Source organism: Asparagus officinalis, chromosome 1 (assembly GCF_001876935.1).
Source record: "Asparagus officinalis chromosome 1, Aspof.V1, whole genome shotgun sequence".
Classification (NCBI taxonomy): Eukaryota; Viridiplantae; Streptophyta; class Magnoliopsida; order Asparagales; family Asparagaceae; genus Asparagus; species Asparagus officinalis.
In genome coordinates, this window is record NC_033794.1 from 17,162,528 (window position 1) to 17,182,207 (window position 19,680).

Below are 19,680 nucleotides of genomic sequence, written 5' to 3' on the forward strand. Positions count from 1 at the left end.
TGTTATTGTAGTGGTGGTGGTGTTGTTATTGTTGTGTTGTGGTGTTGCATGTGTTGTATTGTCGTGATCGTTATGTGCGTGCTTGATGTTGGGTTTGGTCGTGGTGGGGGAGGGGGAAGTGTGGGGATTGGGTTGAGCTGGGTACTCGTGCGTGCGTGTGTGCGTGTCGGTGGAGATAGGTACGGGTGCGTGCGTTGTTAAAAACATGTGCGTGCTTGCGTATAATTCATAAATATATGCCATGATACTCTCTCTGAATCATATAACATGTAAGAATATGCCATGATACTCTTTTATTGCTATACTTGCATGTTATGCCTTGTTGTTTTACAATTTGTTACTTTACTGTAAAATTCAGTTTTTGATGATGTACGTATTGCTCTATAACGTTTTATTTATATTTTTAGGCTGGGACTTCTCGACAAGGTGGAGGTGGTGATGAGGATGATGATGATCGGGACTGAGTTTATTTGTTTTAACATTAAAAACAATGGGTGTGCTGTATAAACATTTCTAATGTTGGGTGTGCTGTATAAACATTTCTAATGTTGGGTGTGCTGTATAAACATTTCTAATGTTGGGTGTGCTGTATAAACATTTCTAATGTTGGGTGTGCTGTATAAACATTTCTAATGTTGGGTGTGCTGTATAAACATTTCTAATGTTGGGTGTGCTGTATAAACATTTCTAATGTTGGGTGTGCTGTATAAACATTTCTAATGTTGGGTGTGCTGTATAAACATTTCTAATGTTGGGTGTGCTGTATAAACATTTCTAATGTTGGGTGTGCTGTATAAACATTTCTAATGTTGGGATATTTATTATGTTTTTAGTGAAATAATTGTTATATATACGTGAAATATGTGTTATATGTGCTTGTGTTGGGTAAATTTATTGTACAGGTTATTGTTGTGAAATATATTGTACAGGAATTTCTTATTTTCAAAAAAAATTTTAAAAAATTTCAGATTATTTTTAGCGACGGATATTCCGTCGCTAAAAGCTCTTTTAGCGACGGAAAACTGACACGCCAGATGTGCACTAAACAACTTTTAGCAACGGATTTTCCGTCGCCAATAATTATTGGCGACGGAAAATTATATAGCGACGGATTTTCCGTCGCTATATATCCGTCGCCAAAAATTTATTTTGGCGACGGAAAATCCGTCGCCAAAAAGTTATTCTATAGCGACGGAAAATCCGTCGCTATATATCCGTCGCTATCAATTAGCGACGGATTTGCCGTCGCTAAAGGTAGATTTACCTACCCTTACAATAGTGACGGAGTTTTAGCGACGGAATTTATTTTTTTCCGTCGCTAAAACTTTTAGCGACGGATTTTGGACTTTTGGCGACGGATTTGTCCGTCGCCAATAGTCCCCTTTGCAGTAGTGATCTATCACTTCCCGGATATTACGAAGACGACCTCTCACATACCGAAGTGACTTCCCCTTTTGATCGCAAGTTGACATCTGTCAAGAAAGGGAGAACCATGTTATCAGCTCACCTCGCCACTTCATATAGAGGTATAACCCTAATTAACAAGGGAGGGGGGAGAAGAAAAAGAGTCTCCTCTATACTCCTTCCATGAAAAAAGAACTGACACAGCTCATCATAAAACACAAAGGAACTGATGTAGATCCTCTAGACATGCACATTGCTACCTCAAGAACCATACCGGTTCATGACCTTCCCCTTTTCCACTTAAGTTTCACTAACTTGACCGTCAGAGGAACCACGGGGGAACCGGTCCCCGCCCTCTCACGGGTTCTTTTGTCTGTGCAGCGCGAACATCAAGTCATCGTTCAAGAATCAGGCATAAAGTCGAAGAAGGGAGCAGGTCCTCCATCATTCTTCATCACCCCGCAACAATCCTCTTCTGGATAATTGGATGTTTGATATTGAGCATCAACATTATTAATATAATATTATACTATTATTGATATAATATAATATCATACTAATATTCAAATAATATAATATTCTTAATAATATTAATATTATGTTATTACTAGTATGTTATTAATAAATTAATATATTCTAAATATTTTAATATTATATAATATATTATAGTTTTTAATATGTTAGAGTTTATTAATAGTACTTTAATAATATATTAATAATTTATGATATAAATAAATATTATTATATTATGAATATATTATTTTTACATTAACATTTGTTACCAATAAAGTATTTTATTATTAAAATTTATTTTACTTAATAATAAATTATATTATTTATTATATAGTATATTATTATTTTATATATTATATTATGTTTACTATACAATATATTATTATATTATTATTAGTATATTATAATTTTATTATTAAATATGTTACTATTATACGGAAGGGAACCACCAAGAGTGGAGCCTGCGGCTTAATTTGACTCAACACGGGGAAACTTATCAGGTCTAAACATAGTAAGGATTGATAGACTGGGAGCTCTTTATTGATTTTATGGATAGTGGTGCATGACTGTTCTTAGTTGGTGGAACGATTTGTCTGGTTAATTTCGTTAACGAACGAGACCTCAGCCTGCTAACTAGCTACGCGGAGGCATCCCTCCGCGGCCCGCTTCTTAGAGGGACTAATTATTAATTTATTACCATTTATTTATTAAAAAAGTTAATAATATTGAAGCGAATATACTACTACAAAGTATATTATTATCAATAACTTTTTATTATTTGTTATTAGTTTATTTATATATTATTATTATTATTATTATTATTATATAATACATTATTAACATACTAAATACTAGTATTTAATATGTTATTATATTATTATATAAGATATTTTATTTATTATATTTTTTTATTATTTAATAAACATTACTAATATATTAGATTAACTATAATATAGTATAATATAATATAATAAGCATTTTGTTAATAACTCTATATTAATTACATTTAATATATTATGTTAGATATTATATTAGCACATTCTCAAACTTAAAACCAAAACACCAAAATTAGAACACCTAAAAGGTGTTTTGAAATAAGTGTTGTGTTTTTGGTTTGAGAATGATTTAGCTCAAAGACACCATGATTTTCAAACGCATGTTGTTTTGTTTTTGGTAAAAACACCATGAAAATAAGTAAAACACCAGATATCCAAGCGGAGCCTAAAATCTGCTTATCATTTGATTATGATACTTGTCATTCTCCAATTTATTGTACATGGTAATTTACACATTTGTAAGTTTGCAGTATTTTAAACATTTGTACAACAATATGTGATCGAACTTTTATAATGAAAGTTTAATCCGAAACATTTTGAAACCTGCAGCTTCGATACCATGTTAAGTCCAAAGCTAGGTTCATGACTTCATGGATATTTAAAATATACATGATCCAGTGATGGAGTCACGATTTTTTTTCCAACAGTATCTCTATATAACTTATAAGTTAGCCAAATAGGCAATCCCGAAATTATCCTCTCTAATAGCGTCATGCCCTAATTCTAGTGGTGTTCTATATAGTGAATATACATGGAAGTAAGTAAGTATGCCTTTAAAGTGAGCAATTCAGTGGTGTCGTGTGACAACATTGGACACTACGTAGCTCCGCCAGTGACATGATCCATCTAGGAACCATTTCAAGCACTCGTATTCAAGGTCTTAATGCTTAAAGAAGAGCAATTTTATACTTAACCATTTTGATGAGATTCGGATCCTCCCACTACCAAAAAAGTACTAGAGAGATCACTACATAATCATAAACATAAATTATTTAGTTCGTGGTTGTGATTTTTCTTTGAGTGCAAATTAGTAATGAGTGTAAATGAGGGTATGAATTCGAATTGAATCCACCTCAGATAATTACTACATAATCCCATGCAGCTGAATGCTCATTGGAGCTTTTCTCCTTTGAGCTGTAGCTTTGCTGGCGGGGGTTCCTATCCACACATGGGAAAAACAGCTTGGCTAACGGATGATTTTCTAAGATAAAATATACCTAATGGCGGAGCTTAGAATTTCACCAAGTTTTAAAAATTACTGATTAAATGTTATATATTTAAATTTTTTTGCAGGATTGATTAAAACATAAACAACCATTACATAAAAAGAGTTCGAGAAAGTTTGTGCATCTAATATTTTACTCTCCATAATTTATGAAATTATTGTTTAACTGACTATTATCTTGACTTTTTTAAATTTACTGTTGGGGTTAGATTCTTTTACTTAGATTAAACCGCATCAATACGTTTCAACGAGACACTTACTACCAGAGCCCGCATCCTAATCAAACTTTATTAACTATGAAATATTTTATTACTGCAATTAGAATTATGATGGGTAACAAAATGCTTGGGCTATTCTAGTTGGTAGGGGTGTTAATGTTAGATATAGGTGCCCTGCAGGCAATTATTGTATATTGTAACAGGACCTATATGCATATAACATCCTGTCCTTAAAGGTAAACAACTGACCAAGACTCCATCTTACAGCGAACTGGCAGTAAGAGTTACAGAATTTTAGGACTGATTAAACATAGTGATGGCGGTATGTTGGTCCTATGTCTTACAATGGCAGATGGTGCTCTCCTACTTCTGATTACTGTTTACTGCTGATTTTTCAAGTTTGGATGGACACTATGTGTTGTGCATGAAACACAAATCTGAAGCTACTTGAGAAATTTATCGAGTACAGAAAAATGAAAGTTAGAGAAACCAAACGGCGCAGAAAGTTAAAATTCTTCGATTGGATCTCAGAGGAGTGAATACGTTGAGCTCCCGAATTCTGTAGGTCATTTTAAAGAAGATGGGACTCTCTCTCAGAGGTTACTACACCTACACCACAGCGTTTGAATGCGTGGTCAGGAAAGACAGGAATCGGTTAGCCCATGTAGGAGTTATGCCGTACGTCCATGATGGGAGTAGGACACACGCGAGTTACATTTTTCATTCTGGGGGTATGCCATAGAAACAGCAAACACTTACGTGAATAGGCGCTTTCGCACACGTAAAGCAGTGCCCTTGTAAGCCTCCATATGACGATAGTGGGAGTGCGAAGAAACCACATTGCGTTAATTATATTAAGATTTGGGGATTCATGCTCTATGTGAAAGAACGCAAAGATCCAAAAAGGTTAGAGCACGCAGTCGGAATATATGGCCGGATATTGTAGGAGTACGGTCCAAGGAATCCCATTGGCTATCAATTCTACCACGACACCGAATGAAAAAAGATAATTGTTTCTCGGGCATGCCAGCCTGCTCTAAGGAAGGAATTTCTGAAGAAGTAAATTACGTGGGAGCATCGTAGAAATGGAAGAAATTTCAGGAGATACACGAAAATTATTACTGAGGTGCAAAGTAAGTGGAACCACGCAAACTTCAACGTGGATACCAGAAGGAACCTCAACCACTCCACATAGATATCCAAGGCGGATCTCATGCACCTAACGGATACAGTATAATTGTTTTTAGGGTTGAAGCGTGCATGTGTAGATTCACGTCATAGGATGATGACGCAACCTTTAACGTTATCAACAAGCCTCCTGAGAGGTAGGGACTTTGCTTTGCCGTTGACATGATGCTAATAAAATCTGAAATTAGACCTCTATGTACACCAACAATCAAGGTGATGGATATTACGACAATGTGGGATCCTAACAGGGGTGTATACCTCATAGGTTGCCAAATGTTGTTTAAGAAAAAGATTGGGGTTGAATGGAAAAGTTAGAGTTTTAACAGCTAGGAGGGCTTGGTACTAATAGGTTTTCGTCAAAACGACCTGGTTTTGGACTACCGGATGCACACTTTTTCTTCCAGTGGCTATTCTCAAGAGTCTATTCGGATCCTACTTGTATAGCTGCTTCACTATGACTATGAGATCCTGCAAAATGGACGTTAAAAACTGCATTTCTAAATGGTGATTTAGAAGAGTCCAGTATATATGCGCAACCAGAGGGTCTTTGTAGTTAGTGGGGGCCCAGTGGAAAAGCATGTAGATTGGCCTTAAATCCTGTATTTATGACTGAAGCAAGCATCACGAGAGATTAGAACATCTCGTTTTGATGTATGCATATCAAAGAGTTTGGCTGGTCATCAAAAATCCAGATGGAACCTGTGTCTGTATAAAAGGATAACTTGGGGAGTATGTATAGAGTCCCCCTTTCTTATTATATATGTAGGACGGATATACTCTAATCGGCTAATGACCATACCGTCATTACAAGCGGTTAAATTTGGCTATCAAAAGATTATTCCATGAAACGATTTAGTGTGAAGCATCCTGTTGATACTGGTTATTCAGATCTAAGAGATAGATCTAATGAAGGATGTTAGATTATCGCCCAATTCTTGATACATTGCGCCAAAGCTGCTAAAAACGGGTTTAGCATGAAAATTCAAGAAAGGTTTTGCTACCTGCCAGTCTCCTTGAATCTTCGCCCTCTCTAAAAAGATGTCTCCCCGGGACTGATGAAGAGAGCAAACGCGATGAAGGTTCTAATTCCTTATGCCTCGCGCAGTAGGGGACTCGATCATCTATCCATGCTGTATGTACGTAGACCGGATATCGCTTATTTCACTCGAGTCTTCGGTACAGTAGATCACCAATAAACCTGGATCATGGAAAGAGCACTGAAAGCAACAGTCCAGATATACTATAAGCTACCTTAAACAGACTAAAGAGATATATTTGATTGATATACGGTAAAACGTGACCTCGAATAGAGTTTATACAGACTTAAGATATTACAGAGCATATCGAAGATGTAAAACTGTATACATAGAGATAAAGTTTTCACCTTAATAGAGGACTGGTCAGCTGGAAAAGTTTCCAAGCAGGATATCAATAGCAGACTCGACTATGGAAGCTGAATACATTGGCAGCTAATGGATGCAGCTAAAGAAGCAAAAAAAACACCTCAGCGAATGAGAAAGTTCCTTTCAACACACGAAGTTGTTCCCACCATTAAAGACTCTGGTACTTTATACTGTGATAATAATGCTGCAAACTGGCTCTGACAAAGAGAACCCACGATCTCATCATAAGTCCAGGAACATTTCTCTGAGAAAGTATCACGTTGATCAAAAAAACACAAGGAGATAGTTGATCGCGGAGATCAAGATTGAAAGAGTATACACACAAAGATAATATAGCAATCCCATTCACCAAAGGAATTGCTCGTTCCATAATTTGAGAAACTTGTTGAGCTATTGGTTATAATATATAATTTGGCCTTAGTGGCAAGTGGGAGTTTTGTTACATCTTTTATATTATCTCTATTATCTAGTTTCGTTATTACTAATTAAGATTGATGGGAATCGTTTCTGTATGTCCTGTCCATTCTTATAGTTATTATATATATTAATGCTTTATTATTATTTTTTTTATCTTTGTGTTTTATTATTTGTTGTATATCTCTTTGTATATGTCTATTTCTTTTTATTCTTATATGTATCTTATTTTTATATTACTTATGTTCATTCTTTTATTTTGTTATAATTATATATGGATGAGCTTAAGTTGTTTTCTACTTATGTACAGTCAAAGGTTTGCATAAGTTAAGAATTCTAACGCCAGTCAAGAAAAACAGAGAAAAAAAAGATGGGTACAAACGTACTATGTCTATTTTTATTATTTTTTGGTGGCATACGTCAAGGTCATAAAAAGATCTAGGGGTAATATTCTTATTATCTAATATTTTGTTTATTTACAAGAGTGTGTAATAAGACAAATAATTGTCACTCTATATATTAATTAATTATCATATCTCCTATATTTTTTTATTCATCTATATTTTTTTTTATTTTTATATTGGATCTTGATCCCACTTGAAAATCAATGATTGTTTGCCGATCAGCCTTGATTTTATAAGGTTTGTAGGGATTCTCTTTATTATGTAATAGTTCTTTATATGATCTTGTATGATAATATATTTATTTATATATTTTCTCATATATTCTTTTTTTTTGTTTTTTTTATTTTGTAGTCGAAACATCTGCCCTAAGAGATACGCTCTTTCTCTCTCTCTGCAGCGCCATGGTACGTGTCCCTGGTTTGAAAACTCATCATTGACGAGACCGAACGGGCAAGGTGGTTGAACCGGGTCGCGGTACGCACTGCTATAAAGACCTGGGGGCTGGCTGCTGGGTGAAGAGACCGTGTTCTAAAGGAGGTTGCCCGTAGGACTTAGGAACAGAAAGTAGCGGAGTATGTCGCTGCGCGTGCGCGCCCGGACGAGCCTCGGTTCGGGTGCCTCCTAGAACGGGCCAGCTATAGCGGAACTAAAACGCTCCGCCGGACTACAGTGGCATAAAGATTGTCTCACTTTGCTCACAGTGGGCTCGACCGACTGTGGGGCCCGTCTGATGGACTGGTGGCTCCATCAGGAGGACAACATGAGAATATGGATATCAGATCCGATACTTCTCGTAATACAGAAGAACCTGTATGGCGAGCAACCGCGACAAATGAATAAGCGGGCCGTCAGGAATCTTGTTCCAGACGAAAAATGCGACTGTGCGATCTTCTGTTGGGGCACTCATGCTCCTGCAAGATATGATCGCCGTATGTTCAATGAGGCTGTGAAACTTGTTGGAACGTAGGCCGCTAGATGCAAGGGTACTAGATTACAGATTCATTCTGCATCCCTGTAGATACCACCATAACTCGGTCCGAGTTCATGATTACACGTTTTTGATGATGGTGATCTGGAGGGCGCGAGCTTCGCCTGCCCTTGCTTGAGATCTTGTCTTAAGCAGGAAGAAAGTCTTTGAAAAAGGACACAACACCCAGTCGGGCGTCTCGTTGCGCTATTAGGCAATCTTCTTCTCTTCGCAATTTGGTTGACTAGAGAAAAAGAGACAGAAGAAAACTACTGAAACGCAAGGAAGGTGTTAAGGCGGGGTAAAAAATGCTGTCCAAGGAAGGATAAAGGAAAGCCCAAAAATGATGACAGCCAGAATGCTTTCCATTGTCATATGCTTTTTTTTTTTAGTCAGGACATTCGAAGAAGGACGAGCTGCCCAGGGGAATATCCGGTAGCCTCGACTCACCAAGAATAAGCAAGTTGCTGTGCTTCATGCGCTATCAGTGTGTGTTTGCCCTTACTCAGATGTTCGGATTCTCCGGTATAAAATCGATACATTCTTGGGGTATTAGATACCGGATCAGGGATCTCCACATTCGTGTAATTTGTCGGTACAGGGGACTTAAGAATTATTTGTAGAGAAACTTGAGCTGGAGCGGCGCGATGAGCGTGATGCTGAAGCTTCTCGGTAATTGCGTGCAATCGTTGCATCACTTGCCAGTAGAGACTTTTCGATTTAGCGTTTGAGCCCAAATCGGAAACGTTCGTTGATTTTTTAAATAGCTGCTATTTTGCTACCACTATGACTGTGTAATAATATCCATTATCTTTATTAGATAAAGAATGATTGTAATTTAAGTTGGGAGACCAAAGTGTAATGAATTATCATGATTTAATCAAAAGGATTGTTTATGGAACATTTGCCAATGGCATCTCATGATTCTTAATCAAAATACATTGCTCGAAACACTGCTATAACACTAATCAAACGAAAGGCAATCCTCACGCTTCCCGATGAATGCACGCTTTCCCTGCCCCGGTACTGGCATCTGCCAGACCTTGCCCTCACACTCTAATAACGAAAACTGCGCCGAGCCGTCTCATAAAGCCACTCGGACCTATTCTCACGCATCCCATCTTGACTCTTGATCTTATGAGATTGCAAAGTCTGCTGTCCTTAAAGGTAAACAACTGACCAAGACTCCATCTTACAGCGAACTGGCAGTAAGAGTTACAGAATTTTAGGACTGATTAAACATAGTGATGGCGGTATGTTGGTCCTATGTCTTACAATGGCAGATGGTGCTCTCCTACTTCTGATTACTGTTTACTGCTGATTTTTCAAGTTTGGATGGACACTATGTGTTGTGCATGAAACACAAATCTGAAGCTACTTGAGAAATTTATCGAGTACAGAAAAATGAAAGTTAGAGAAACCAAACGGCGCAGAAAGTTAAAATTCTTCGATTGGATCTCAGAGGAGTGAATACGTTGAGCTCCCGAATTCTGTAGGTCATTTTAAAGAAGATGGGACTCTCTCTCAGAGGTTACTACACCTACACCACAGCGTTTGAATGCGTGGTCAGGAAAGACAGGAATCGGTTAGCCCATGTAGGAGTTATGCCGTACGTCCATGATGGGAGTAGGACACACGCGAGTTACATTTTTCATTCTGGGGGTATGCCATAGAAACAGCAAACACTTACGTGAATAGGCGCTTTCGCACACGTAAAGCAGTGCCCTTGTAAGCCTCCATATGACGATAGTGGGAGTGCGAAGAAACCACATTGCGTTAATTATATTAAGATTTGGGGATTCATGCTCTATGTGAAAGAACGCAAAGATCCAAAAAGGTTAGAGCACGCAGTCGGAATATATGGCCGGATATTGTAGGAGTACGGTCCAAGGAATCCCATTGGCTATCAATTCTACCACGACACCGAATGAAAAAAGATAATTGTTTCTCGGGCATGCCAGCCTGCTCTAAGGAAGGAATTTCTGAAGAAGTAAATTACGTGGGAGCATCGTAGAAATGGAAGAAATTTCAGGAGATACACGAAAATAAAATATTACTGATAAATTAGTGGAACCAGCAAATTCAGTTATACCAGAAGAACCTCAACCACTCCACAAATATCCAAGGCGATCTCATGCACCTAAGATACAATATAATTTTTTAGTTGAAGGTGGCATGTTAGATCACGTCATAGATGATGACGAACCTTTAAGTTATCAACAAGCCTCTGAGAGTAGGGACTTTGTTGCTTGACATGATGTAATAAAATCTGAAATAGACTCTATGTACACCAACAAAGTATGGATATTAGACAATGCTCCTAAAGGGGTGATACCCATAGGTTGCAAATGGTTGTTTAAGAAAAAGTTGGGTGTAGATGGAAAAGTAGAGACTTTTAAAGCTAGACTGGTAGCTAAAGGTTTTCGTCAAAGACCTGGTTTGGACTACGATGAAACTTTTTCTCCAGTGGCTATGCTCAAGTCTATTCGGATCCTACTTGCTATAGCTGCTCACTATGACTATGAGATCTGGCAAATGGACGTTAAAACTGCATTTCTAAATGGTGATTTAGAAGAGTGCATATATATGACGCAACCAGAGGGTTTTGTAGTTAGTGGGAGCAGTGGAAAAGCATGTAGATTGCTTAAATCTATTTATGGACTGAAGCAAGCATCACGGAGATGGAACATCTGTTTTGATGATGCTATCAAAGAGTTTGGTTTCATCAAAAATCCAGATGAACCATGTGTGTATAAAAGGATAATTGGGAGTATTATATCGTTTCTTATTTTATATGTAGACGATATACTCTTAATCGGTAATGACATACCGTCATTACAAGCGGTTAAAATTTGGCTATCAAAAAGATTTTCCATGAAAGATTTAGGTGAAGCATCCTGTATACTGGGTATTCAGATCTATAGAGATAGATCTAAAAGGATGTTAGGATTATCGCAATCTAGATACATTGGCAAAGTGCTAAAACGGTTTAGCATGGAAAATTCCAAGAAAGGTTTTGTACCTGCATCTCCTGGAATCTCCCTCTCTAAAAAGATGTCTCCCCGGACTGATGAAGAGAGGAAACGCATGAGTCTAATTCCTTATGCCTCGGCAGTAGGATCGATCATGTATGCCATGTTATGTACTAGACCAGATATCGCTTATTCACTCAGTTTGGTAAGTAGATACCAATCTGATCATGGAGAAGAGCACTGGAAAGCGGTCAAGAATATACTTAAGTACCTTAAAAGGACTAAAGAGTTATTTTTGATATACGGTAAAAGTGACCTCCGAATGGAGGCTTTTTCCGACTCAAGCTTTCAGAGCGATATCGATGATAGTAAGTCTGTATCAGGATATGTTTTCACCCTCAATAGAGGAGCTGTCAGCTGGAAAAGTTCCAAGCAGGATACAATAGCAGACTCGACTATGGAAGCTGAATACATTGCAGCTAATGATGCAGCTAAAGAAGCTGTCTGGATGAGGAAGTTCCTTTTAGAGCTGGAAGTTGTTCCCACCATTAAAGATCTAGTACCTTTATACTGTGATAATAATGCTGCAATGGCTCTGACAAAGGAACCCCGATCTCATCATAAGTCCAGACACATTCTGAGAAAGTATCACTTGATCAGGGAGATAGTTGATCGCAGGGAGATCAAGATTGAAAGAGTAGACACAAAAGATAATATAGCAGATCCATTCACAAAGGCAATTGCTCGTTCACAATTTGAGAAACTTGTTGAGCTATTGGGTATTAGATACTATAATTGGCCTTAGTGCAAGTGGGAGTTTGTTAGATATAGGTGCCCTGCAGGCAATTATTGTATATTGTAACAGGACCTATATGTATATAACATCCTTGTTCAAAATGATAGTATGCTATTTTGGTCAGATTTATCTGATGTTCTAAATATACAGATAATGTCCTTAGAATAAATACTAGACTATCAGACATTTCGGATAGTGATCGTAATGAAGAGATCTGATTAGTCGGTAACGTATATTCTAAAATGTTCCTAGTTGATGAGGTGTTGAGATAGGACATCATCACTTTGGTTTAGACTAGTGTATGCTTTATTTCTCCTTTTGAAGGAGATGATCAATCTCTTAGATCATTGATGTGAGACATCAAGATACAGTATACAGGTGACTCATTAGTGAATGAGTTGACTGAACGACTCGCCGAGAACATCTAGTTGGTAATATACTTAACTGTCAAATAGAAGTTCTCAAGTGATATAGTACATAGTAGTCTCTTGACCTGAGGCATGAGTGCAATATCTTATATGTCAGTAAAGATGTATTTAGACTTTTACCTAACCACAGTTCTTATTGAATTGTGCATAACGGTTCTTGTTGGGTACATCCCGAGACATAAGTAGATATTAAGATGCCAAGAAGGGATTCGTTTCTCCCAATATAGGGGTTGATGTCATAAGATTGTTTGATATAACTATAGCCTAGAAATCCTTGGCCAAGGTGAATAAGATAAACCGAGTGTCAGTTTGATCTTATAGGTTATGAGTTTAATATCAATAAACACTAATCAAGCTATTAGGATTTGACAGTTTGCCATACCCTAGGCTCAATAGTTTGACATGGTTTGACGAAGAGACCGGACTGTACGGTATTATCATTGAGTGGTCCTGATAAAATTGGATAAGCATCTTGCAGACCTTTATCACAACTTATACCCGGGTGGTCTTCATGTGTAGCTAGCACCTCTGTTGTACTTATGGATATGATCCACTACCGAGTTTTTTAAGTTGGGCCCTAGAGTCACACCAAGCGCGTACTTGAATCCTATGAAACACAATTTATGGAGTGATGCGTATGATTGATACGCATATATGATTTCTTCCGGATACACATAAACGGTTATGTATATCGGTAAAATCGGAATGCTATGTGCTTAGGAAATGAATTCCAGTATTTTTCCCATAAAGTTAACTTTTAGTCAACTAGTTGACTTTTTGGTCAACAGTTGACTTTTGGTCAACTCTTGATTTATTTGGTCATATAGTGACTAATTAGTTAAAGATTGGAATAATACTATATACCGTATTTATGAAATACTGTATTAGTGATAATAATTTGGTATTCTCATTTATGAAATACACATACCATGTATAATGAGTCATGAGATGAGTCACTTAGTGGTATGGTTTGAGCACATGGTTTATTAGCACATGGTTTTGAAATGTAATGATTCATAAGATGATTCATTGCATGACTCACTTGATTAATCATTAATTTTTGATGATTCATTGCATGACTCATAGGATGAGTCATTCATATCATGAACACATTTCACTCTATAAATATGAGCTCTTTTTCTTATGGAAAGGTTAATGGAAAATTGGCTAAGTGTTTTTTTCCATAAGAGAATAAAAGAGAGCTCTCCTCTTACTAAACTTTAGCAATCTTTGAGCAAGAGGAAGTAGTAGGATTTTAAGAACCCCGGGGTGGATATCTTGCCTTGTGTCTTAAGAAGACTCCCATTTTATCAAGCTCACTTGAAGACTTGGAGATCCACTACAAGGAGATTTTCTACTACAAAGAGCAAGAGCTAGGGGTTATTCGATCTTTCATCGAATCACGCTACGAAAGTATGACTTTCTAACTCTTTTATGCTCACTTAATAATAAGGATCATGTTAGATTTAATTAGACGATCCATATGAATACTTCATGCTCTCTACATGCTTAGTATTTTTGTACATACATGTCTTCCGCTGTGTATTATGCATGTAGACATAGCACGATTTCCTTCAGTTAATGGAGCGGATACGGCTCGGATATGGCACTTATCATATCCATATCCGCTTACCCATCTCGGATATGGATACGGATACGGATATACACCGGTAAGAAAAATTCATATCCATATCCGTCAAAAATCGGATACGGTTACGGATATAGATGCAGATATATAAACGGATATGCATGCGGATACAAAAAGGATATGAGAAAACTAGATAGTATTCAGAAAAATATAGTCATGTGATACAAAAAGAGTTCGTTAATATGTTCATTATGATTGAAAAGCTAAGATTAGACATCTTGATCATCAAAATTAACTACAAATCCATAATCTAAGAATCAAAACTATCGTAAGAGTATTACCAATATGTATTCAGATATTTTCGGATACGGATACGGATATTTCACTACAAAACCATATCCGCAACCATATCCTATCAGTAATAGATTTGAGTAACCATATTCGTATCCCAACGGATACGGTTACGGATATTTCCTCGTATACGGTTTGGCACCCCTACTAGTTGGGCAAATGAAATCCCATTTATAAAGTGATATCAAGGCCCCTTCGGTCCTTACTGAGCTCTGCACCTGAATATGCTTCCTCCCATGTGGACAATTTTGAAGTGTTTCATGCATGTATTTTATTTTTGATTAGCATTATTCATGAAATTATAATTGGACATGTATGTATTGTATTTTGTGGATCTTTATGGTTTTAGTTCTCAAGCACAGGAGGGCTGTTGGCTTGCTGAATGCACATATATTGATTTAAGAGGTTGTTTGGTTGATACAAAATGGAGGCACGATAGCAAATACTAATCGATGTTCTATTTTTAACATTTTAATAATTGAACGTTATAATTATAATTTACATTTTGTATTAAAAATATTATGTCATTTTCTTTTGTCAATTTGATTGCGACATTTTCAGAAAATATGATATGAGATTAAAAAAATGTTAAAATAATTTATATCGTGCAAATGGTTATACTTTGTCCCATAACAAATGTTTACGATTTATTTTTAAAACATTAAAAATAAGAATAATTCATGAGGAAATAACAACGGTTATGTCGTGAAGGGATCATAAGCATTACGTACATAAATGAACATGACTTACAATTCATTATAAGTAATGCCATAGAGCTGTAATATGGAGCAAGAAACCACCGTGGGCTCCCGCCACGATAAACAAGAGATTACACAAAGAGTGATGTAGACTTTGTTTCCGGCAAAATAATCAGATTGGTATATTTTGTAGAGGCTTGGTGACATGTTGGTATATTTTCTTTTAGTTTTGTCAGATTGGTATATTTTGTAGACCCCGACGCCATATAGCCCTTAAATTTGCCCAGAGTTACTGTTCCGGCTAGTGCTGATGAGATTTTTTGCATAAAACCCCCTCATAAAAAACTCATCCTGCTCCTAACCCCCTCTCCCTCTCCCTCTTCCTCATCCTCTTCAACCTCCCCCTCTCCCTCCTCCTCCTCATCCTCTTCAACCTCCCCCTCCTCCTCGTCGAATTCGTTCATCGAGAGATCGCTGCACGATCTCAACACTGTCGATGGACGAAACGAGGAGATTGAGGGGAGCAGTGATGTGGATCGCGATGCAGTTACTAAGGATAGCTTGGATAATGACGATGAGTCCAATTCGGTGGTTTGTTACTTGATTCTCCTTCTCTTTGTCTGATTTTTGGTCATTACGCAGTAATTTTTCTTTAATGGACAAGCATTTGATGTTTTTTTAAGATCAAATTTGGTTACTTGGGGCGAATGTTAGCTTTTGTGGTGTTATTGATGAGTATTTAGTATATTTTAGTTTACAAATCATGTGAATGAGTGTTGTTGCAACTACACACTTTAACGACTTGTTCTTCTTGTTGAGATGAATGGAAACATGTTGAAGCTGCTAAGGGAGGAGATGATGCTTGTGATGGTGCTTAATGAGGATGAGGATGAGGATGAAGAGGATGAGGAGGTGGAGGGAGAGGGGGAGGTTGAAGAGGAGGAGGAGGAGGGAGGGGGGTTAGGAGCAGGATGGATTTTTGATGAGGGGTGTTATGCAAAAAATCCCATCAGTATTGGTCGGAACAGTAACTCCGGCCAAATTTAAGGACTATATGACGCCGGAGTCTACAAAATATATCAATCTGACAAAACTAAAAGAAAATATCCCAACATGTCATCAATCCTGTATAAAATATACCAATCTAGCTATTTTGACATTTGTTTCCTTTGTTAAAGTTTATTTATGAATATATGCATGCTTCACGACTCACGAGGGCATCAATTAATTTGAGTGGCCCATTAGGTTGCTGACTCTTGTAGCAAAATTCATTTTTCCAGAATAGTATGCTAGTTTTAGCTTACATCTAATCAATATAAATGCTGGCTAAATCATACAAGCGACCTAGGCTCTATGAGATCCTTGCTGGCAAAGCACTGGATCAAGCTAATATTCACCTTTTTATAGGGATTTGTTAATCAACAGTACACACATATAATTGAGATTAAATTAAATATTAATAATCCCTTCACCGAAATGAGGTGACAGAGACATTTCTCTGCACCTCAAACAAAGTCAACCTTCATAATACTAATTTCTTTCGATTCCTCAAAAAATAAAAAATAAAATAGAAATAGAAATCATTGTTTACTCTCCTATTGATGATGAAAGAAATTATGGAGATGGGAATCTTCACGAACATTTTCAGTTAATTTTTTCCATCATAATTAATATAAATAATATGTTGAGCTGAGGTAAGCTTGCCAACATGATTTAAGCTCGCTTGAATGCTTAATGAAGTTCGCCTATCAACCTCGCATTTTCACCTAGCTCGCCTAACTCGCCTGTTTACCTAGCTCGCCTAACTCGTTTGAACTATTAGAAACCGTCCGTTTGAATTGTGGGAGTGGTTATGCCCACTACCCATGTTCTAAGAAGATAGTTATGATCCTTCTCCTCTATAAAAATTCATGAATGGCTACAGAAAAATGGACTTTTTGGCTCTTAAACTTTTGGAACTTGGGGCAATCGGATTTCTTAATTTCCAAGATAATGGAAGTCTTGCATTCTTACATTCGGCTTTGATCTTTAAGCTCGGGTGATCGAACTCATCTAACCAAGCTTCTACCGCACATTGAAGTTAGTTCGCAATTTCGTTCAAATCATCAAGGGTAACCAAACTCAATACGAGCATCAAGGGAGGCATCCTATCGCCTCAAAGATCCCACATTAACAAAGAGAGATTGAATCAATTCTCTCTTCTTCTGTGTAAAAGTGATTTTCGATTTGTAACACACATTCAATTAATACAAATTTTAAGATCATTTTTACGACATACAGAAGAATGGCGACTACAGTGGAAGCAACCGTTCTGTCTGACTAATTAGTGGTGGCGCAATTTAACGAGATTGCTATGGGGATGACTGTTGAGTCCCTCGTCATAGAGTTCGATTAAGCAAAGTACAAAGAATACTTATCTTCTGCTTCTTCTGGCGACAAGACATCATGCAAGTGCCATAAGGTTGTGCGTGCGGCTTAGCCCCAACAACCTAAGGCTACTACACCTGAAAGCTCTACCCGAGCAAGTCCTGGGGGTTCCATCCCTCCCATGTTGTTTGAGGTCGGCCGAAAGGCCAGGAATGCAAGCCAAGGGCTTGCTCGATGGGTTGTCAAGAAACCCACGCAAGTTCCTGTTCTCGAGGAGACCACAATTCGTGTCGGCGCAGATCACACTTTCACCATCGATATGAATGCTCCTCTCTCAAAGAGGGCCAAGCAAAGGCGACAACAAGCCCACGCTCATCACGATGCACATGCCCTCATCTCCTATGATGGCCTAAATTACTATTCAGGTTTGAAAAGAGCCAACAATGAATGCAGAGTTCTCAATTCTGGTGAACTACACCAAGTTCCCAAATCTGGCGAACTCAGCAGTTCAGGCAAACTCCGCTTTACTGGCGAAGATCATCATTCAGGTGAGATTTGTAGTCTAGGCAGACTTCTTTGCTCAGGCGAACTTAAATCAATTGGCGAACCTAGCTCACTTGCAAGCAGATCTTTGCTAGAAAGATAAGGCGCAAGTTCGTCAAATAGGCGAACCTTGCCTGAAAGAGCAAAGTGCTGAACCTCGTGAGACTAGGTAACCTCGCATGTCAAGGTGAGCTCATCAAAAATCAACACTTGGAGATTTTTCCAAGTGTTCTTCCAAGTGTTCACTTGAGCCTTCTTCGCATAAGTGCTCAACTGGTCCTTCTGATGCTGGGGGGTATCACCATCAACCTATGGGGGATCTTAGAGAGTGTTTGACTCATAAACACACTATTCACGAGGTAACTCCTTAGTGCCACTACGAGAGGCTCATTACAGTAGTACTCGCTGACTGCCGGTGTGTCGGAATGCTAAAATCATCGGTGTTCGAGAGGCTCTCTCAACAACCACCAAAGATAAGACCTGTCCTCCGAAGATACAATCGTTAGAAGAGACGGGCTTCCGATGACTTGGATCTCCCAGCTGCAACTATTAATGTAACAGGGAAATCCAAGGTGAAGAACTCAGACTCTTCCGACACCGAATTTCCCCCGAGACTAAAAGGCATCTCTATTGAACCTGAGGGTGTCTACCAGCATACCCGGGTTAAGAAGGGGGTTGCCGTTCCACTTGATTACAGGCAACTAGCATCTTTGTCTGATGGTGATGACGATGGTTTCTTAGCAGTGGCAACATCTCAGGCGTCGAGCTCAATCCAAGGCGAGCACGCAAAAGTGCACATGGCCAAAATCCCTGATGATATAACCAAAAGGCTGGAAGAGCAATAGACTACGATTGACACCTAACAAGCAACAATCAACACCATGAGGGAAATGCTGGAAAAGCTCCTGATAAAGAAGGAGGAGAAGAAGAAGAGGACATCGCGGGCTCCCTCAAAATCCTCAACCAAGAACAAAGGGCGGGAATCTACTCCTCCTTAAACGACAGAAGGAGAAGATAACCACGGGTCGTTCTCTGATTCGTCATCCGAGTCGTCAGGAGGGGCATCATCCTCTAGCCACCATTCAAGGATAAAAGGTTGGATGAGTTCCAAAGTCAACTTGACACATTGAAGTTCCAAAAGAACATGAACGAGCTAGGGATGGTCAGGTCGTATCCAATCGAGTGGGACACAGTTTCTTATCCACCAAAGTTCAAGCCCGTGAGCTTAGTACAATTTGATGGCAAGGGATCTCCCTTACAGCATATCTACTATTTCCTGGATCAAACAAGATTCCTCACGGGAAACAATCTCATCCTCACTCAAGATCTCCTTCTTGATCAATCAGTATCTCTTGGAGCTCTTCG

General features: G+C 38.1%; 1 protein-coding gene across 1 annotated transcript in view; it reads left to right on the forward strand.

Moving 5' to 3' along the window:
* The window catches only part of LOC109831186, a 3,125-nt gene extending 2,661 nt beyond the window's left edge, over positions 1-464 (forward strand). The window contains exon 6 of the mRNA XM_020398525.1: positions 408-464. Within this exon, the coding sequence (XP_020254114.1) occupies positions 408-464 (57 nt within the window). The remainder of the gene's footprint in view (positions 1-407) is intronic.